This window comes from Hyperolius riggenbachi, chromosome 3, assembly GCF_040937935.1.
Source record: "Hyperolius riggenbachi isolate aHypRig1 chromosome 3, aHypRig1.pri, whole genome shotgun sequence".
Classification (NCBI taxonomy): domain Eukaryota; kingdom Metazoa; phylum Chordata; class Amphibia; order Anura; family Hyperoliidae; genus Hyperolius; species Hyperolius riggenbachi.
This window is the reverse complement of record NC_090648.1, coordinates 63,853,145-63,875,065: the sequence shown is the minus strand read 5'-3', so window position 1 is coordinate 63,875,065 and position 21,921 is coordinate 63,853,145. Positions and strand designations below refer to the sequence as shown.

The 21,921-nt window shown below is 44.1% G+C and overlaps 2 protein-coding genes across 2 annotated transcripts in view; both read left to right on the top strand.

Annotated features, from left to right (window-relative positions):
* Positions 1–1,178: 1,178 nt before the first annotated feature.
* PRDX2 (peroxiredoxin 2) lies at positions 1,179–18,588 on the top strand. The gene is made up of 6 exons (XM_068272175.1): positions 1,179–1,454; positions 4,355–4,462; positions 6,744–6,897; positions 13,428–13,550; positions 13,636–13,766; positions 18,368–18,588. The coding sequence occupies exons 2-6, from the start codon at positions 4,360–4,362 to the stop codon at positions 18,451–18,453; spliced, it is 597 nt and encodes a 198-aa protein (XP_068128276.1). The 5' UTR covers positions 1,179–1,454; positions 4,355–4,359; the 3' UTR covers positions 18,454–18,588.
* A 2,087-nt stretch (positions 18,589–20,675) lies between these two features.
* Positions 20,676–21,921, top strand: part of HOOK2 (hook microtubule tethering protein 2) — a 58,153-nt gene continuing 56,907 nt past the window's right edge. The window contains exon 1 of the mRNA XM_068273485.1: positions 20,676–20,795. Coding sequence (XP_068129586.1) covers positions 20,676–20,795 — 120 coding nt within the window. The remainder of the gene's footprint in view (positions 20,796–21,921) is intronic.

Here is a 21,921-nt window from a genome sequence, read left to right as displayed (position 1 = left end):
ACATATGAAAACAGGCTCCAGCCTGGCAGCTATTTCAAGGTCTCTACTGCTGCTTTAGAGGCCACAGTTACTCTTTGTGATCTCTAAAGTAGTGGTAGAGACCATGAACCAGCTGTCAGGCTGCAGGGGAGGGGCGGGGAGAGGCGGCGATCCGCGGCGATTGACATCAGTAGAGGCAGAGCTGCAGCTGAAAGCTCTGCCTCTTTCAGGAAGCTTCGTCCGGATTGCCCTCCAGGGATTTGGGGGGTCTAAAGCCCTCGTTTTGCGGCGGGGATGCGGCGGTTTACATCTAATGAGAGTACTGAAGGAAACTAGAAGGTAAAAATAGCAATTTTTGTTCCCTTCAGTCTCTCTTTAAATGGCAGTTGCTCCGTCTGTCCCAATAGTATGCAAACAAGTAGGAAGGTCAGCCAGCACCCTTATATAGATCCTTTCCATATAGTGCTTTTATAAATAAAGGAAATACTGAGAATACCCTGTGAGGAGGTGAACTAGTCCAAAATCTGTCAGATTTTTACTGCCTACTATAAGCAACAGCATCATAGGAAAAAACTAATTTATGGAGCATTTTACTCAAGGAAAAATCATATATTTAAAACTGAGGTAAAAATATATATTTTGTTTAAAGAGAAAAACGGAACCAAGAATTGAACTTCATCCCAATCAGTAGCTGATACCCCCTTTCCCACGAGAAATCTATTCATTTTCACAAACGGATCATCAGGGGGCTCTGTATGGCTGATATTGTGGTGAAACCACACACCATGGTTCTAACATCACACTGTGGGATGCTTGTTGCATTGTGGGAAATAACAGCTGTTTACAGCTGCCAAAAATGAAGCTCTTTTGATAATACATTATTGTCACTGGAGTTCCTCTTTAATTATTTGTCAGCTTTAGTATACAGTGTGTGCATGAATCCAGCTAGCCAGCTGTCTTATGGGAAAAATAAGAAATGCTATTGTCCAGCATCCTGACAGCTTGTTTATGGAACGAATGTGCGGAATGTCAGTTCCATGTATGTTATGTGCCTGGCTGCATGTGCACCATATCTCCAGCCCAGCCACAGACAGCAGCCCAATGCAGGACGTCACATGACACAACCTCCCCACGTGACCCCCATGTCTGGCCCTCTACAAAGACCTCTCATAGCGGCGCGCGAAAAGCGGCAGGTGCAGAGCAGACTACGTGGCGTCGCGGAGGGGGAGTCACGTACTGATTCTTCATCTCGCCTGTAATTATCCGTCCGTATTTCGAATAACAGACATCTCCCGTTATCCTGAATCAGTTATCCGCCTTGACGGGTGGAGGAGGGTTGCCCGAGCTGCTTGTCGCTGCGAGGATACATAAGGCGTTGTGCAGAGCTCCCCCTGCGTGGCAGTGGTACAGTCTGGGGATATATAAGGAACGGTCAGCAGTTAGCCTGCACATTGCGTGCTGACACTGAACAGGAGGTAAGAGGGTTGGTATTGTAGATGTGCTGCATTGTCTGCAGTCAGTGACATTGGCGGCTGGGCTGCTGTCAGCTCTGTCCTAGTGGCTGCTGGTTATGTAACCTGCTATGCATCGTGCAATGAATGGGGGATTCGATTCATTCTTTATGTAGATTGTTAGATGAAAGTTGAATGTGGTGTTTGTAGAATTGCCTTTGTCTATCTCTCTAATTATCCTGATGTGTTTTTAAAGTGTCTTATTTATAGCTGATTGTATAGTGCATGTGTGGCTTGACTGCTGTCTGTGGAATACATAGTGAATTTTGATTTATGAAGTTCAAGGGCAAGTACAGGCACCATTCTGTTAGGATCAGAGTTTCCATAGGGTCAACTGTTATAATTTTTTTTTTTCCCCATAAAGTGCTGACATCTCTTGCAGAGCTGTACAAAGCATATTGTCACTTAACTGCCCCTCAGAGGCTCACAATCTAATCCCTACCATAGTCTTGTCTGTGTGTATTGTATTCTAGGGCCAACTTAGGGGGAAACAGTTAGTTAACTTATCTGTGTTTTTGGGGTGTGAGTAGAAAGTGGAGTGGCTGGAGGAAACTCAAATAGACATGGGGGAGGGCATACAAACTCCATGCAGGTAGTGCCCTGGCTGGGATTTGAATTGGGGACCCAGCGCTGCAAAGTGACAAAGCTATCCATTATGCCACTGTGCTGCCTATGGCTTTAAACTTCTTGGGGGCCCAATTGGTCAGGGGCTGTAGAGGTCACAAGTTTATGGTCAGTGCAGTATAATTCTTTCATCATAAAACACTTTTTGCAATGGTTCCATTTTATTTAGAACAGTCCTTGCATGCTGTAAGTTAGTGTTGGGTTAATTTAAACAGCTACTCCTTTATGGAACGTCTGTCATTTTCTATTTATTGCAGGGAAATGTTTCTCTTCTTGCAAGTTCAGAGTGACTGACCTTTGCTATGTGTGACGTGTGGCTGCATAGGGTGTGTGGTTACAAGCCAGGTGGATGTTGTATAAGCCATCCCTACCTGGTGAGGTGTAATGGATTGTTCACCCACCTAGAAGTTGGTGTTATGGAATTGTCATGCTGTGGCTTATATAATCACTAGGTGCACCTGGCACAGCATACAAATAGTTAAAAGTAAACCTGTGAGGTGAAGAGTCTGTTAGCTACTCAGAGCCCCAGGTGTGTGAAGACTAAGGTCAAACTGAAGAGGGAATCCTCTGGGTCCTTAAACATTGGTGTTGCTCTTATCTTGCATGTACACAGCTGCACTGCACCCAGCTTAAGTGATGGGACCTGGTACCGGAGCTGCAGACATTAGAGGATGGCGGTGTGGGAGTGATCTGAGCTTATGGGGCTGGAGGAAGCCCCAGGTATGTATAAAACTTTATTACGGGAGATCTGGTTTCCTTTAAAATGCAGAGTAACCAAGCAGCTCAGGGTGACCCAAATGCAGCAAACAGATAATCCCCATCTGATCAGAAAGGGCTCAAATTCCCAAATGCCCCCTTGGCCCTGGAACCCACTAAGCAGTTAGGGCCCATTCACAGTAGAAGCGTTTTTTCTGAGCATTTTGCGATCATTTTTAAAATTGCTCCCGTTCACTTTCATTAAAATCGCTGTGACCGTGTATGCAAAAATCATGGCAATTTTTACTGCAATTTTAATCAAAGGTCTCAATCAGGTCTGTGCATCACTGCTCATGCATGTCTTGCAGAGGGGACAGTGCTGAAACATGCTAGTGGAGGAAGCCTCTGGATCCTCCTGAGCGGAGTACCCCGTAGGGGCACTTTAGTTCCTTACAGGTACACTTTAAAGTGTACCTGAGATGGTACACTGTGCCTTATTTATACGGGGCTTCCTCCAGCCTCATGAGGTCTGTGGGCTCCCCCTTGCTGTCCTGTCCCGCCCCTCAGTTCTTGCACTTGCCTCCCAGTAATGTGGCCAGTCATGGGCTGCTGCGCTTGCTTGGCCATGCTCCCAAGGAAGCATCAGGTATGCATTTTTTTCCTTTCATCTCAGGTACATTTTTATTCCACATCCTCATACAATGCACACACTTGTGACTTAACTCTGCTACAAACACCACTTCTAGTTAAAGGACCGCCATGGAAACAAATTCTTTACTTTGAACAATAGTAGGAAACCTGTGGTGACCTAGGGTGCAAATGCAGCAAAAGACTTTCTCTGCATACAGTATGTATCGGGCACAATCACTCCTGTTACGCTGGTTCCTATTTGTGTAGTAGCTGAGATTGGTTACAGTGGGCTAACACAAGAAAAGAGAGCCATCAGTGAAGTACAACCACTTAATCCTGTGCAGCCTGTAATATGCATGTTTTGGGGTCCTGGTGTGGCTGTCTCCTGCAGCTCGGAAGATGGTTCCTTCCTACTGGTAGCTGGGAAGATGTATTTGTATTAAAAAATGCCAACCTATGATGAAAGTTCAGCTCAACTCGGGAGCATGGCAATGAAGTGATGTATTCATTAGTTGAACATGTGAACGATCTGAGGCAAAAAAAAAAAAAAAAAAAAAAAAAAAAAGGAAGATGTAAGTAAAGTGTGGAGTCCTCATGTTTCCTTCAATTGTTCATGACACAATGAAGAGCCTTGCAGAAATATTTAGACTGTCATTTAACACTTAATCCTCCACCTTGTAATAAAGCTTTGTTATATTTGCATAGTTAAAATGTACAATTGGCTAAAATGGGCTGCATAGTTAATATTTTGTGACTGTAAGCTTACTGTCAAATGCATTAAATCATGGGCTGGACTAGGGCTTTGAGCTGTGGCCGTATTGTTATATATGGTGCTTTTACTGCAAATACCAGGTAGGTCACGCCTTGGACTGAGTATGTAATGCAGATGTTCATGGAGTTTCCTTGCCTTGCAGGAACCATGTCTGCAGGGAACGCTCACATCGGAAAGCCGGCCCCAGAGTTCAAGGCCACGGCAGTAGTGAATGGAGAGTTCAAAGAAGTGAAGCTGTCAGACTACAGAGGTGAGGTGGCTGATGGGATCACTCCTTCGGTCCTGGTCTAGGGACCTCCGACCTGCTATAAACTGTACTAGAGGCCCATGTAGGTCTGGCGGTTCCATACCTGCATCTGACCCACAAGTGTTTGGACATGTGGCCAGCTCTGCTTTATATCTTCTCAAATTAAAATGGTCTTTTGAGAAGGCTGAAATTGTTAGTACCATATTTTTCAGACTATAAGATGCACCTCTGTTTAGAGGACAATCAAGGGAAAAATGTACTAAATCTGGTGCATTCGTTGTGCTGGGGCTTCTTGTGGATTTCCTCCCTTCATTATGTCCTCCTTGCATCCTCAGTCCCCATGTGTCTGATTCTATCCCCTTGTGTCCTTCTGCCTCCTCTTGTACCCTCTATTCCCCTTTATGCCCAGACTGTGTCCTGCCATCTGAAAAAGTTTATGCAACCTTGCTGTCCCCATATGTCCTCCATGCTCCTATGCTGATCTGATGACCCTGTGTAGTTTGTATCTGTTTCTGGTGGAAGAGCTGGCGTACCAGATCAGAAAGGAGGAACAGAGGACCAGCTGTGCTCCACAGTACTTCAGGCTGTGCTTAGCACAGTTAAACAAGTGGAAGCCAGTTAGCTGGAATAGTGCTGCTTGGCAGGGCTCTGCTTTGTGCTTATGGCTGGATATGAGTACCAAAGTTTTTGTGCTTATAATCTTGAACTCTAAATGGAAGGTATGCCTAGAGGCTGCATAAGCTCCAGTACATTCTGTTCAGCTATACATTAAAGCAAGGCTCACAGTGGGACTTGCATTCTGTTAAAACAGGAATGGGAAGGCTCTGCATGTTATGTGACTGTTGCAGTGCATAGTCAAAAGTGCTACACTGCAACTTGATGCAAAGCATTATGCAGTAACACACTGTTGCAATATTGTAGTCCATTGCACTGGATACACTCAGCATATTCCATAGACTGGCTTTTGCAGTGACTTTCTACATTGCACCACAAGTCTTAGTGTACCTGAGATGACACAATTCATACATACAGCTTCAGCCTGATGGCTCACTCTGTGCTATCCTCTGCCTCCTCAATCTTCCATAAGGGCTCCTGGTTACTTTGGCCAGTTGGCATATGCACAGTGCTGCTGTGCGCTTCCTGGGCCCATATACCACTCTTTTTTTTTTTTTTTTTTTTTTTTTTTTTTCTCCCCTAGGTGATATATTCAAAACTTCTCAAACACCGTTTAACCCTCTTGCAAGTGAGAAAATAATCACAATTTTGATGGTCCTTTTTTTTTCATTTAGTTCTGGTAATTTTTCAATTGCAAAGTGCTGAAAAGTTATTTTAAAAATTGAAAAATTATTTCCTAGTAGAACATAAAATGCATAAGTGCCCTTGAGCGGACTGTGCATGAACAGTAAGCCCCAAAGCTACTGGGAGCACTTACAAAAAATCCAGGAGGTGGAGGATAGTGCCGAGGGAGCGATTGGGCTGAAGAGAGCCCCAGGTATGAATTATTTTATCTCAGGTACACTTCAACAACCACCTGATTTTATAAAAGGGGTAGGCTTATTTACACAAATGTAAAAGATATGACCTATTAAGTTCTAGCTAAGGAAAAAGGGAAATTATCCTATCTACTCATACAAACCTGCACAGCCCTCATCTCATTCTTGTAAAACGAGCTCTCAATATAGTTCCTCTTGATATGTGGGTGAAGTGTCTGTGAGATCTCCAAATCTAGTGGTTCAGATCCTGGGACTATCGCCCCCCCAGCTGGGCATCAGCTCAGTCACCAGTAGATTAGCCATGGGTGTGTTGGCAATGTGTCCTCTGAACAGCAAGGGCTGTGACTTTGTACTGGGCCCTGAATTTCCCATCTACACCCCCAAGGCTTGGGACCCACAAGCGGTTCTCCTCCCAGGTCACAAAGCTCTTGTGATTATCAAAATCCTGGAAGTCTTGACTCCTGGTGCAGTCTCAGTTTGGCTCTGCAGCTGTTGCAATTGCTTCCACAGTGCTGCATCATGCAGTGATCTAATTACAATGCTGTAACCACCCCATATGGTTCTGCCACTGTAGTACTTTAGCAATGGGCAGGCACTGCAAGTGGTCCCAGGCCTAAAGCTCTGCTTAGTATCTTCTCTGGACACCATAAGCAGTTGCTGTAGGAGTTACCATCTAGTGAGGTTGCCTATTAGCTGCTGAAGGGTAATGTTTGAACGATGTTGCTGAGACTGTTCATTAGGCCTGTTTCACTCTGCTTCTGAACTGAGTTAATTGTGATGCTCTCTGGCAGGTAAATATGTTGTGCTGTTCTTCTACCCCTTGGACTTCACATTTGTCTGCCCCACTGAGATCATCTCCTTCAGTGAACGAGCCGAGGAGTTCCGCAAGATCGGTGCTGAAGTCATTGGAGCATCTGTAGACTCCCACTTCTCCCACCTCGCATGGTAAGCATAGAGGGAATCGAGAAGCTTCCTGTAAACTGACAGTCTAAGACTGCTGAGATGGTGAGAAGTATACAGAAGCTGCCATATTTCCTTTTAAGCAATACTAGTTGCCTGGCAGCCCTACTGATCTATTTGGCTGTAGTAGTGTCTGAATAACACCAGAAACAAGCATGCAGCTAATCTGGTAAACACCTGATCTGCCGCATGCTTGTTCAAGGTCTATGGCTAAAGGATTAGAGGCAGAGCATCAGCAGGGCTGCCAGGCAACTGGAATTAAAAGGAAATGGCAGCCTCCACATCCCTCACTTCAGGTGTCCTTTAAGCCTCTGGAGGGCTCTCTGTAGAGTAACATTCAGGCTTTGATGTGAAGATTGGAAATTGGCCTACAGTGTGTGGACGGGCAACAGATTTCCCATCAGTCTTGGCTGATCTGCCCATACATCACTTCCCCTGAAGCATCCTAACAAGCTGTTGTAAATATACTGGTAATCTGTAGCTGACATGTACTGCACAGGAAGTAGGAATTTGCCTAAAGCTGTGATCCCTTAGGATCTGTGCAAGGAGTGGGTCACAGCAGCAAACCTAGATGCCTGAAAATGTACGTATGTATCATGAGACAGTTTCTTAAAGTGGACCTGAACTCAGACCTCCCCTCTGCTCTAAAAGATACACAACACCATAATCTTTAAACAAAAATGTATTTTTCACAGCTGATAAAAATCCTAAAATCTGCAAGTTTCTACTTCCTGATTCATGGAAGTGGACACATTAACAGCCTGTGCCTTCAAATGGGCTTATCTGTCATAGGCAGTCATGTGACACAGAAGATTAAATTACAATTAGTGATTAGTCACAGAGGGGGGGGGGGGGGGGGGGCAGGGTGCGCTGTTAGCCAGGCTAAATTCTCTAAATACATACAGGGTGTATTTGTTTTCCTTCTGTACTGTTCCAGGGTTCAGGTCCACTTTAAAGAGGAGCTGCATGGCAGTCTGGCTCACTAATGTGGCCCTGCAAGCTTGTGCCCCCAGCAAGAGTTGCCTTTTAGCTCTCCTAGAGTTCAGTCTCTGTAGACTTATCTGCATACCTAAGCAGTATGTTGGCTTGCAGTCTTCAGACCAGCATTTGCTGACTTGGAGCTCTTCAGCAAGTAATATTTGGCTGGCAGTGTGCTGATGCAGCAGTGAAAGGAATTTACCATCATGGCTTTTACTCTTCCTCATCAGCCAGGATACTTCCACAGAATTTTTTTTCTCTTTTGCTTATCTTATGCTGGGTATACACGTTGCAATTTCCCGCTCGATCCGCAGGATCGCTTATTTTCAATCGATACAGCAGTCTATTTTGCAAATCATTGCTGTATCGCTCAAACCCGATCGACCATGTCAGAAATCAATCGATCCCACAGATCGAGTGGGAAATCGCAATATGTACCCTGCATTATACATTTAGCCATAGACCCTGAACAAGCATGCAGATCAGATGCTTGAATTGCACACCTGAAACAAGCATGTGGCCAACTCTCTCACTACTGCAGCCAAACACAGCAGAACTGCCAGGCAACTGGTTTTAAGGGTATCTGAGGTGATTAAGATAGTAAGAATGGGGAAAGCAGGCATGTTCAGTATGCAATCCTCCACTGCTCCCGATTCATGCATAATTTGGCCAGGCTACTGGGCTGTACTGTGGGGTAGAGGAGCCACCTGGGGAGACGGCGGGGGACTGAGCAGCCTCGAGGGGGGCTTAAGGAAGCCCCAGATAGTTATAGAACCTGAGGGGTTTCATTTCAGGTTCACTTTAACATGTTGCTTGATCAGATTCTCAGAGGGATCTGTGATACTCAATTAAATTGCAGATTGAGATGTGTATGCACATTTTTAACTTAAAAGAAGCCTCAAAAATGAATACAGTTGACCTCTTCCCTCAAAGTTGCTGGCTTGGAGGCTTTTAGTTTAGACTTCCAACCATGGCTACAAGTTTCCCATACTGGATGGGTGTGGAGGTGCTAACTGCCTTATCAGTGTTCTCTTCTCCACCCATCAGTACAGACCCTCCGTGTGGCAGCCTTGTCTTATCTGGTGACTCCAGAGTCTACTGTAGTGGCGGCACTTTCTGAAAATCTCCTATCGGGATGATCAAGGAGTAACGTTCAGCAGCACACGTCCAATGTTACACATGGCTAGCCATATCTAGTGTCACTTGCCAGCATTTTGGAGATCTCCAGCTAACCATTTTTGCTTGGGCTTTATTATAACATGGACTGGAATATAAGGGAAGATGCTGAGAGCCCAGTATAGTTTAGTATGTACTGTAAATTAAGTATGGTAGGTAAGTATATAGGTAGGTTATACTCTCAAACGGGTTACCATCCAGGTAACCACTATGAAGGCAGGTGAGGAGATTAGACCTGTCCCCACTCGGGATTAAGTCTCTGTAGATCGGGAAAATTCCCCCTCCCCCAGTTGTGGAAACAACTGCAATAGTAGTACAGAGGTGCCAACAGGGTAAATAAAATATTTGAAAATGAAGTAGGTAGTGGTGGACTTGCCTCTCCAAAACAGACACAAAAAATTGCTGTAACAGAGGTGCCAGGCTACGTACCGGACCGCATTGGTGATATGCTCCTATTTATTGCCTGAGGAAGTAGGATATACCCACAACGCATTTCACCTTGTTCAGAGTACGTAAATAGATTTTTGCCTAAATAGCAATTTTTTTTGACTTGGAGGGGTAAGTCCACTGCTACCGACTTCATTTTATCCATTTTAAAGAAATTATTTTTACCCTGTTGGCACCTCTGTACTACTATGGACGAATAGAATGTTTTAACTGTCATTTGTTCAGGCTGGTTACATTTTAGTTTATTTCAATGTAGACCTCCTGAAATTGAGAGGGTTCTCATCCCACCTCATTGCATAGCTTAAAGCCTCATACACACCCCGACAATCAGTTAAGTTTGTACAAAGCCATGTGTAGAACAGAGCTCAGCCAAATCTTATCTGCAGAAGTGGTTTGCCAGCAACTTTCATAAAGGTGAATAGAGGAGCTTAAAGAGATTTTGAAGTCTCTAAAGTCTTTTTTTCTTTTAAAAATGTTTAATGTTATCCTTAACTAAACCGCTGCATCCCTGCCGCTATAAACATCTAAATTCCCCCCCCCCCTAACTCTACGGGGGCGCTTCCATGTGAGGCAGGGCTATGAGCTGCAGCCCTGCCTCACACATCTGTCAGCCTGGATCACCACCTCTCCCCTCTGTCTTCCTTCGCTGAGAGTCGTGGGGGAGAGGTGGAGACCTCCAGCTGACAGACATGTGAGGCAGGGCTGCGGCTCATAGCTCTGCCTCACACAGAAGCACTTAGGGCAGCAAAATCCACGACCAAGAAAGTCATGTATTTTGTTGGGGGGGATTTAGATAGATTAGAGCACACGTGTGGAACTCCAGGCCTGGAGGGCCAGATCCTTGCCAATGTTTAGGATGGACTGAGAGGTATGTGTTCTACCTCCTGGACCACACCTTTCCTGAGTCAGACCCATAATTTGAGCTGTCAAAAATGTGAGGACCTCAGCCCTCGTAGGACCGGTTTGACATACCTGGTTTAGAGCGGTGGGAATGCCGTGGTTTAGTTGTGGGTAATATATTAACCACTTGAGGACTGCAAGGCTAAACCCCCCCCCCCCCCCCCCCCCCCTAGTGACCAGGCAATTTTTAGCTAAATTGGCCACTGCAGCTTTAAGGCCAAGCTGCAGGGCCGCACAACTCAGCACACAAGTGATCCCCCCCCCTTTTCTCCCCACCAACAGAGCTCTCTGTTGGTGGGGTCTGATCGCTCCCCCATTTTTTTTTTTTAATCAATATTTGTGTTGCTGCTTTTTTTTTAAAAAAACAAACTGTTGCTTTAAACCCCTTCCCTCCCTCCCACCCCACAGCCGGCCAATTACGGCGATCGGCTGTCATAGGCTTCTGCCTATGAGAGCCGATCACTCTCTTGCCCCCCATGGGGACAGCCGTGTCACACGGCTGTCCCCAGTGCAGCGCTGCTGCTCATCGCAGCGCTGCACCTAGTAAATAGACGGCGTGATCGCCGTCTAACAGTCTCCCGAGCGGCAATAGCTGCTCGGAGACCGAAGGTGGAGCTCCGCCCTCCGTGCATGAGATGCGCGCGATCTCCTGCAAAACAGAGCCCCAGGACTTTACGCCAATTGGCTACTATGGCGTGACGCGGGCGGCAGAAGGTTAAACATGTTTATGAAGTGTGGTGGGTTTTTTTTTTTTTTCCCTTCAGTCTCTAACCATTTCAGCCTGCAGGGATTTTTCACCTTATACATTGGAGCAATTTTCACCTCCCATTAATTCACTAATCACAATTTATTGATATTGTTTTTTTCTGCCACTAATTGGGCTTTCTGTGGGTGGTAAATTTTGCTAAGAGCCACTTTACCGTAAATGCATTTTAACTGGAAAAATCATTATTTCTCAGTTTTCAACCATTATAGCTTTAAAAGAATCCATGCTACCATAATTAAAACCTATGAATTTTTTTTGCCTGTATGTCTGTTATTATACCATTTAAATTTTGTCCCTATCACAATGTATGGCACCAATATTTTATTTGGAAATAAAGATGCATTGTTTACGTTTTGCGCCCATCACTATTTACAAGTTTAGAATTTAAAAAATGTTTGTAGTATACACCTTCAAATGCATATTTAAAAAGTTCAGACCCTTAGGTAACTATTTATGTTGTTTGTGTTTGTTTGTTTTTTTTTTTTGTTAATTTTATTTGGAGAATATTTTGGTGTGGGACATAAATGACTAATTTTTTAATGTTAATATGTGTGTAAATTGTAATATAAAGTGTAGATGTAGTTTTTACTATTTGGCCACCTTTGTTTTTGGTTTCCCTCGTACTTCTCGCTAAGCGGAAGTACAAGGGGGAGGCAGAAATTCTTCCGGGCAGAAGAACTGAAGCCTCACGGGTGAGCGCTTCGGGTTTTTCTGCAGGGGAAAGGGATTGGTGATCAGGAACCATGTTCCCATTCACTGATCCCAGGGCTACCGGGGACACCACAGGGGGGTGGGGCAGGCGGAGGAGCGCAACACCACATCAGAGCAGCCGCCCGGACATGAACTTCATGTCCGGGAGGCAGAAATGGTTAGTTTGGTGGTACCACAGTACTCACCTATGTTGCTATGAAGTCCAGTAATATGGAACATTGGTACAGAGATGGGGAATGGTCAGGTGTCTAGTGATGCGGTTTCCTGATCCTTAAAACAGAAGATATTAGCGATTGATTTAGAATCGCAAATCTCTTTGATAGTAGTCTTTTTGGTCTCTCTCGGCCCCTTACACACCCCTAGGAGTTCTGGTTCACATGAGCTTGCTGGGCAATCTTACATTGCAGGAAGCCACACATGACTGACACCTTTGCCTCATAAGTAGCTGGCCTGGAAATCCTATTTCTGCTGACATAAGCAGCCAGTGACTCGGCAGGTTCCATACACCCAGCAGGCCCAGGGCAGAGTGCACAGGGTGCATCATTCTTACACTCCAAGAGTGTAAATCTTATCTGCTTCATTGACCATCAATTCCAGAGACTGGAATGTTAGTCAGGTAAAAGCTATACATTCTTTCCCCCTACATTCAGGGCAGTACTGCTTCTGTGTTGCACCCGTCACACAGTCTTATGTAATGGAAGAATGTATATTGCCTGCATAGCAAAGCTTTGTAACATGGGGAGGGGGTTACAGACATGCACACATGCAGCCTTTCTGCTGCCTATGGGTGGCTGGAAGGTGGTTAAAGGGCAATTGTGGTGAAAATGCTTATTTTTACAATATTATAGATTTACTCATTTTCCCATTGTAAAATATTTACACTCCCTTTAAACTCTGTATCACTGGTGGTGACCTTTAGTCCTGCCAGGTGATTTGTATGGAATGTTTGTTGCGAGTTCTATGCACAGACAGCAGTTGGAAAATATTTTACACAATGCAATGAGGTTCAGACGGCAAACTGTCATAGTTCCTCCTAGCGCTTTAATAGTAACTAGTGTATTCTCCAGGTTTTTTTTATGCCTATTTAGGTTAGATTTCCATTCATTACTTAATGGGACCAATGTGTGTTCTGTGATCTACAATGGGCACTTTACAACAATGACAAAGCACCTGTGACTTCCTACATCTACAATTTGCTGAATTACAGAAAGTGCCCCAATTTCATGGAGATTCTGGCGCAATCTTTATTTGGCTACCGTAGCCACTGATGGATCACTCACAATGTTGCAATTGATGCTGCTAGTGGGACCACTGCCAGTCAGCAAGCGCTGCAAATGCACTCCTAGTGGGTCCCAGCCCTTGAGTCACATATAACACTGCACTAATAGCTCTGGGGCCCCTCCTTTTAGTTTTACACCAGGCATCTGCCTGCTTTGCCTATGCCTAAAAGTCACTGGTTCAGATCACCTGAACCGTATTGGGTGTATTAAGTGGTGAACGTAAAACTGGCTCCCTAAACTTGCATCCTGTTCCCCAGGACTAATGTTCCTCGCAAGGATGGTGGCCTGGGGCCCATGAAAATACCTCTGTTGGCTGATCTGACAAAGTCCATTTCCAAAGACTATGGAGTATTGAAGGAGGATGATGGTGTTGCCTTCAGGTAAGTCTTGGCGATTGCAGAGCTGGTGTCCTATGCCTGTGCATAATGTGCTCTTGGTAACCACTAACCATATGATCTCTCTAAGGGGCCTGTTCATCATCGACAACAAAGGAATCCTCCGTCAGATTACCATCAATGATCTGCCTGTGGGCCGCTCTGTGGATGAGGTCCTCCGGCTGGTGCAGGCCTTCCAGTTCACTGATCAGCATGGCGAGGGTAAGAGATGGCTGTCAAGCTGCTCACCAGTAGATGGAGTGGTTGGGTTGTGGAATGATACGCAGGTTAATTGAAGGCTACTGCTTGTCTGGCTATATACAGCCCTCTAAAGGTTTAAGTTAAAGTGCACCTGAACTCAGAACTTCCTCTTTGCTCTAAAAAAATAAGCAACAGCATAACCTTCACAAAAAATTACAGCTAATCTGCAGCTTGTCACTTCCTGCTTTTTGATGGAAGCAGACATAGGGTTAACATCCTGTGTTCACAAACTAGCTGCTCTGCTGAGATTCCTGAGCTGATGCAGCTGTTATCAAATTACACTTCTGATTAGAGGCTAAATACATACCAGGTGCATTTCTGTTTTCCTTCTGTCCTGTGCAAGAGTTCAGGTCCACTTAAATCTTTGACCCCGTGAAACCAGTGACAATCAACTGAGCAAACAAATTGGTGTAAATGGAAGGTGGTGACCATCATTTTAGAAATGCAGTAACCCCCCCCCCCCCCCCCCATATGCAGATGCAGTCTACACTAGCTGTAATGATGAGATTGCTTTGAATAGTATGTGGCAGATCTGTATGCTCTAGTTGCTTCCTGATCAAGTACTGTGCACTCAGATCTGTGCCTCAGGCTGATTCCTCTGCCTCTTAGATGTCAGCTGTTGCTAGAACTGTAGTTGGGTTATGGAATTATCAGGGCTGTGGAGTTGGTACAAAACTTCTGACTCCAACTTGACTCCTCAGTTTATGAAACTCCAACTCCAGGTACCCAAAATTGCTCCGACTCCTTATTCTAATACTTAACAGGGCTGTGGATTTTGTACAAAAATAATCTGACTCCCGACTCTTCAGTTTGAAACCACGACTCAAACTCCCAACGACAACTCCAGGTGCCCAAAATTGCTCCAACTCCACAGCCCTGGCAATTAGTTGCTTTTGGTAGATTTCCTTTAAAGTGCACCTAGGAGTTACTTGCCTCATGAGGGGGAAGCCTCTGGATCCCTTAGTGGTTTCCCTCCTTGTCCTCCCCAGCCCCATTCCAGCACTTAGACCCCCTAAAACAGCTCGCCAGCAGTTCATGCACGTGTACCAGCACATCCTGCTCAGCTTTCTTGGAAAAAGCTGATCCAGATTGGTGGTGGAACACATTGTGCGCAGTAATGCAGACCCACTTCGGCTCACCTATTTCCAACAGAGGGCAACTGTGCTAGTGTGCAGGGGAGGCCAACACTGGAATGGGCTGACTGAGGATGCAGTGAAGCTGCTTTAGGATCCAGAGGCTCACCCTTCCTGAGGTTTATGTGGTGTGTTTTTTTTTTTTTTTTTTTTTTTTTTTCTCCAATCACTTCTATAAAAAATCGCAAATCAAATAGGACCTGTTGGAATTGAATTTGACCCATCTATCTTACAGGAAATTGCATGGTGTACCAGGCATACGATCTCTTTAGATCTGCTGCTGGGAATGCACAATGTGTTTTTGCATCAGATAACTTCTACTGTGTCTCACATATGATCATTTTGCTGCTCACTTTCTGATAGAAGTGAATGGAAAAAGATAAAAAAAACTAGCGGAAAATGAGAATCAAGTGGAGTATTGAGCATCAAACTATCGAGCAGCAGAAACGCATTGTGTATTTTCAGCATAACGCTCAGCTTCTGACTAAACCCGGTTCAGGATGTGAATCCCACAGCTGAGTTGTTGGGAGACATCCTGAAAAGTACACAAAGCCAATTGCCTGTCTGTAATGGCTGGATAGTGTAATGGTTAAGGGCTCCGCCTCTGACACAGGAGACCTGGGTTCAAATCTCCACTCTGCTTCTTGGGCAAGACTCCCTGCTACTGCCTACTGAGTGCGCTCTAGTGGCTGCCTCACAAGCTCTTTGAGTCCAACAGGAGAAGGGCACTATACAAAATTATTATTGTTGTGCTGAAGGGTTAATGTGTTGCAGCCTCTCCCAGTGACGAGGCACTACCTGGAAATCTTTGAAAACAACAAACACGTTGTAGAGAACTGTCAGGAGTCCCTATTCAAAAGATATTGATGTGGTTAGAACTTACAAAGCATATAAAGAGCATACCGGTAGTAAAACAGAACACTGTCACAAAGGCTGTTACCTCATGGAACAATCAGGCTTGTGAGACAAATGCATCATAGATGTTCTACCACATGTTTATGAACAAGTGAGATGTTTGGTATTCTCCCCAGCCTGGAGCTGTTGGTTGACTGCTATTTGAGGTTACTGAAGGTTGCTATGCTTGGTACACACCATGCAATTTCCAGTCAAAAGTGGTGACTTCTGTAAATCAAACTATCACTTTTTCAGATCACTGCTGCACAAAAATCAGTCCAGTTCTTGATCAGGAGCAGGTCAGACATGACAAATTATCAATTCATTGCATCAATCTGTGCATATCTGTCAAAGGAAACTTTAGGCAAAATAAAATACTTGAGACTTCCTCCCAACCCTGTCAGGCTGTGGGCATTTAAAGAGTAGCTGTTCGGTATAAGGTCTCAGAGAAAAAAACACATCAGTAGCTAAATATTGGCTGTACTTACATTACATATGCATTTCACTGTCCACGTTTGGATTTCACAGAATTTTTATATAGTATTTGAAGAGATTGATGCTCATGGCAGGTTCCATGTTTGTCTGTCTTGTATGAAGCCAATTGTGATGTAATATCCTCTTACCCTGCTTCCTGATTCAACTCACAAAAAAGATCCGGATCAAAAGATCCTAATGGTTCATAATCAGGACAACACTACTGTGCAGTGAATATTAATTAGCCATGTGGCTAGGAACAATAGCGGACTCCTGCAGTATATGCTAACAGAACATGTGCACTGTGAACAGGAAATTGGTTGTTTTTTTTTTTTTTTTTTTCTTTTCTTCAGTGCTGTGAGCCAAGGCTGCAGGATACAAGCTGCTGTAACATGAGCCTGTAACTTGTCACTGTGAAAGCAGCCTCAGGGTGGGATAGGGAAATGAAGGACCAAGGGAGTGCAGTAGGGGAGAAGCAGCCCCAGCATGCTTTGCAATATCAGTTATGCGGCCTGCAGGCCTCCTTAGGAGCTTGGGAATAAAGAGGCTTACTATTCAGCAAAAATCAAAGTAAGAGATTTTTTTAACTTCAGTATTCCCTTTTTGGCTTCCTTCTAAACTGTTTAACACAGGAGAATAGAGGTTTAAATTGGCTTTTGCAGCCTGACAGTTAGGCCACATACACACATCAGACTATAGTCTTTGGAAAATGAAAGATCACAGACCAATCTTACCACCCTTCATGTAGTATGAGAGCCATACTCTACAGTCTTTTTCTATGGAGCTGAACTCCCCATCAGAAAAAATCTTTGCAAGAAGCTGCACACAAAGATGCTGTACAGACACAAAAGATCAGTAGCTGCAAAAGTAAATCATGTGTGTATGATGATCTGCAGATCTCATAGACTACCATTGCAATTTGCAGGAATGGATTTTTGGCAGGAACAGATCTTTTGCAGATACTGATCTTTTGTGTCTGTACAGCATCTGTGTGTGCAGCATCTTGCAAAGATTTTTTTTCTGATGTGGAGTTCAGCTCCATAGAAAAGGCTGTGTAGAGTATGGCTCCTATACTACAGGAAGGGTGGTAAGATTGGTCTGTGATCTTTCATTTTCCAAAGACTATGGTCTGAGTGTATGTGGCCTTACTCTTTAAAGGCATTTTCTAAGTGCTTTAGACCTCTGCTGGGTTTTGTGCTAGAACTCTAAAGGGACCGTGAAATGAGGAATACAGAGGCTGTACTCTTTATCCCCTTATGAACAATGCCAGTTTTGTGCTATGTTCTGCCTCAAATGTTACTGCCAAGGGAAAAACAGATTGCATCCTTATGACTACCTGCTTGAGTGCAAGCCCCACTAATGGGATAAAATACACACCCAGCATTCAAATAAAATGCACCTGCCTACCATTGGAGGATGTTGGTTTCCGTAATGGCTCGCATGCAACTTATTAAGTACTTGTCCCGCCCACTGCAAAGAAGTCCTCCCCATGGGAGGGGCCTTAACACTAACTAATCCTAAATTATGCATAGCTTGGGTGCACTACCAAGTAAAAATTCAAAATTGCGCAAAGGTGAATCAGCGCATTACCAGGCCGCCTCCGAATGGCCACCAATCAGATGTGCTGAGCGCCCCCCAAGAAACTACAAACGCACCTTGAAACCAAGCAGAAGCTCTGCATAAACCTCAATAAGCAATGCTACTATTAAATGGGAGCTCTAGCAGCTCCATTCTGCTTTTGTTAGTACTGCACAGGTGCAGAGAGCTCCCAGAGGCATGTGGCCAGGCATGCACAGAAAAGCAAGACTGGCTAGATTAGTGGACAAGATAGCAGCAGGACCTAGGATGGCAAGGTAGCCCACCCACCTCATGGGGCTGGAGGAAGCCCCAGATGAGTAAATACAGCTTTTACACCATCTCAGGTTTCCTTTAAGGTTTTGTAATGCTGAAATTGTATACAAACTGCTTTCACTTCTAGAAATTGAGGGAACTCCTGAGAAGCACACGTTTCATGTCTTTATAAGAGGCCTGTATCACAAAGTAACACTTCTCTCTTTATAGTGTGCCCAGCAGGGTGGAAGCCTGGCAGCAGCACCATCAAGCCCAATGTGAAGGACAGCAAGGAATACTTCTCAAAGAATAACTGAGCTGCCTCCACTCCATGTGACATCCCCTGAGGACTCCAATCTGCACTGACCTGTTATGCTGACACTCCACCCCTCCCTGTTCTGGAGGTGAAAGCACTTAGTTTTCCATATTAATAAAAAAAAAAATTGTTGAAACACTTGTCTTGGTGTCATATTTCAGAATGGCTATTTAGCGTGGCCTGCCACAAACTTATCCCCTCTGTTTAGTAGATGAATGAGATGCTGATTTTTGAGAAACTGTAGTAGTTTTTTTTTAACATATTCATACATTTATTCAGTGTTTGCCCCATAACATTTCCCCTGCCTGACTTACATTTGGAAACTTATCACAGGTGGCAAAATCTTGAGGCCTGTCAGGTGATCGCTGTGGAATGTTTCTGAATTCCAAAGAGTACAAAATATACCTGCTCTGGGAGGGGGGCGGGGGCATCCCTTTAAGACCCTGACAGTACAGCAAAGTACTTAAAGATGCATACACTTCAGTAGTTTGTGCTTTCATTTGATGCCTGAATCATTGTTCTACACCAGTTTTCATTCAATTTAAAAATTGTGGCTGCCATCTTGGCTATATTATAACTTCCGGGTCACTCCTGTCAGAAGTGCAATACTGAATGAAGCAGGAAGTGACACGCATGGCCATTGCTAGAGGCTCCTCCAGAGGGGTCAAAGTGTCTGTCTTAAGGTCACTCCCATGACAGGTGCTCTGAGTCCCTTTAAGTGTAAATGGGGCCTTAAGATAGGCTTACACTGAAAGACACACAATGGAGCGATTACACCACTGCTTGGGGTGGGATTGGAACAGTTGTCCAATCCTCCAAAATGCTATCGCCAGAATATTCACATTAATGGCAAGAGGCCGAGTAAACTCATTTATTGCAGAATTCTTTAAGGCCCGGTTCACATCCGCGGTTTTTGCAGAGCCGGCCATCTGAATCCTGGAACCGGTCCATTTTTTACAGCCAGTATGCTGTAAAATGACTTTTTTCCATAGGTTCCTATTGTGCTGCAAAACCAGTTCTGGAAAATTGGGACTTTTTTTATTTTTATCCCAGAACCCTACGGCCAGTTCCATTGGCAAAGGCTAATGTGAACCAAGCCTAATGCTGGGTACACGCCATACAATTTTGTGCTAGATTGTTAATGTCTGACATGTCCAACCTTATTTTCGATCATTGTTCTGATCGATTTCTCATAGAAGTGAATGGAAGGGGATAAAAGATAACTGAACTGGGAATCGATCGGACAGAAAATTGACCGCAAAAACGCATCGGGGGTACCCAGCATAATACTGAACTGATTATCAAATTAACTGGAAGCTGTTATGTTCTGTACACCCCAGCAGTTCTGCCTGCTATTTGTCACTAAAGCCATCACCTAGGTATATAAAAATTCTTAGTGTAACTGTCGGGCATAAAATAAAAATCCTTTATTTTTATCTGGTAAACAAGTAATAAGGATGCTAACCAGGCAATCCTAAAGTTAAAATCACTTACTTTTCTTGTTAAATGATTATTCCCCAGTTTACCTGGTGGACACTTTAAGCAGTCAGATGAAACTGACCACTGTCACCTAAAGTTTTTAATCTAAAAGGATGGTGTTTGCTTTTTGGAAACAAACCAAGGCACTTGAGGCTAGGAAGCTGACGCACTACTGTATCAGCCAACCAAGCCTGTCACTGCTAACGTGAATGAGGAGGTGACTAAAGCAGTCCTGAGCAAACTATGGCCTGCAGTCACTAGGACCTGGCAATAGAGGGCAGCATTCCACCTCTCCTTCCTGCCATCCTTAAAAAAAAAAAATACATGCAGTGCACATGCAAAAAGCAACTTAACCAATCATACTCCAGCAGTGATCTCCACGGCAATGTCATGTGGCCTACCGTCAGTATGTACCAACATGTCACATGATGCTGTTGCCATGGAAATTGCAGCTGCAAAGTGCGATTGGGGGTTACCACCCAATCTTCATCCATTCGCACATTTTCAGGAGGGAGACAGACTGGAGCTGGGGGCTGCATTCCTGATGATAGAAAAAGCTTACCCACCCCTGGACTAAAATCCACAGTATACCTAATTCTGGGAATACACTGTTCGTTTTTGAGGTGATGAGATGGTTCGACCATTTCCAACATGTCCGATCTCCCTTTCGCCGCTCGATTTCTGATAGAAGTGAATGGAAAAAGATAAAAATGAGCGGAAGATAAGAGAATTGAGCAGCAAAAAATGATCGCGAGGAGAATCGAGCACCAGAAACAAACCGTGTATCAGCCTCAGAAGAAGCACCGCAAAAGGCTGGTGGGCTACAGTTTTGCCCTGTACCCACCACCGCCACCCTCTGATATGGTAGGACATCTATCTCATGCACTTTTTATAATGCCACAAGTTGTCTGCACATGACAACTGTACCTACCTCTTTGAATGCAAGATATATACTGTATGAGATCCGTGATATATATGTAATTGCATGGCAATAATATACAAAAAACATTGCCAGTAATGGGGCAGCTCAGTTGGTACAGGGGAGATGGAGAGTAGAGGGAAGCTACAGAGGGTCTTATCTGATTGCCTAGGTGGGCTGCACATAGTTATGCTGGAGTCTATCTCTGTGCACATATGTAGGGATGGTCAATGACATGCAAATAATGCTAAGTTGATACAAAATTATGTACTTTTTGTATACAGGATTATATATTTTGTATGCAAGCATAGCATCTTGAAAATGAACTAATCAAGTCTCAGCAAGGTTTAATTTGATTGTTCCCTTTTCAAGCTGCCTTTATTTTCTTACAGAATTTGCATAGTTCTGCATCAAATCGTAAATCATTTGCATCTCATTGACCATTCCTACCCATATGCAATAATTTAATGAGCCAAGTCAACTTTAAATTCAAATGGAACTGGTCAAGAGCTAACAATAGTTAGTTGTGTTTACACTCCGCTAGTCCAGAGCTAACAATAGTTGTGTTTACACTCCGCTAGTCGAGGGCTAACAAGTTACTTGTGCTTACACTCAAAAAAATGTTTGATCATGTTTAGTTTTAGGAAGCCATCTTTTCTTCAAAGCTTTTATAAGGTGGCCTGTCTAAACACGTACGTTTAAAAAAGGGCGTCGGGGGGGGGGGGGGGTTAAAGGGCGCAGGGTTTTAAACGATAAGCATGAATGTTTAAAAAAAATGTGCTTTATTTCATTTAAAAATGTTTTATAAAGTTATAAATCATTAAATGTATATAAAATCGGCAATTGTAAAAACGTTAATCTTCCCTGTTTAAAAAGTGAAATGTATAATAACGTTTATAAAAGATTAATAAGAATTTTACTAAAACTATACCTAACCCTACTCTCACACAGAACCCTCCCTGTACCTACCCCTAACCCCCCTGGTGGTGCCTAAACCTAAGACTCCCCCCCCCCCCCCCCCCCCCCCCCGTGATAAGCATTAATAACGTTTTAAAAAAATATTGTGCTGTT

Bases quoted from the DNA above. Each gene is read 5' to 3' on its own strand.
- PRDX2 (XM_068272175.1), top strand. From the start codon at position 4,360: ATGTCTGCAGGGAACGCTCACATCGGAAAGCCGGCCCCAGAGTTCAAG. The intron at 13,551-13,635 runs GTAAGTCTTGGC...GATCTCTCTAAG, and splicing joins GATGATGGTGTTGCCTTCAG to GGGCCTGTTCATCATCGACA. The intron at 13,767-18,367 runs GTAAGAGATGGC...CTCTCTTTATAG, and splicing joins CACTGATCAGCATGGCGAGG to TGTGCCCAGCAGGGTGGAAG.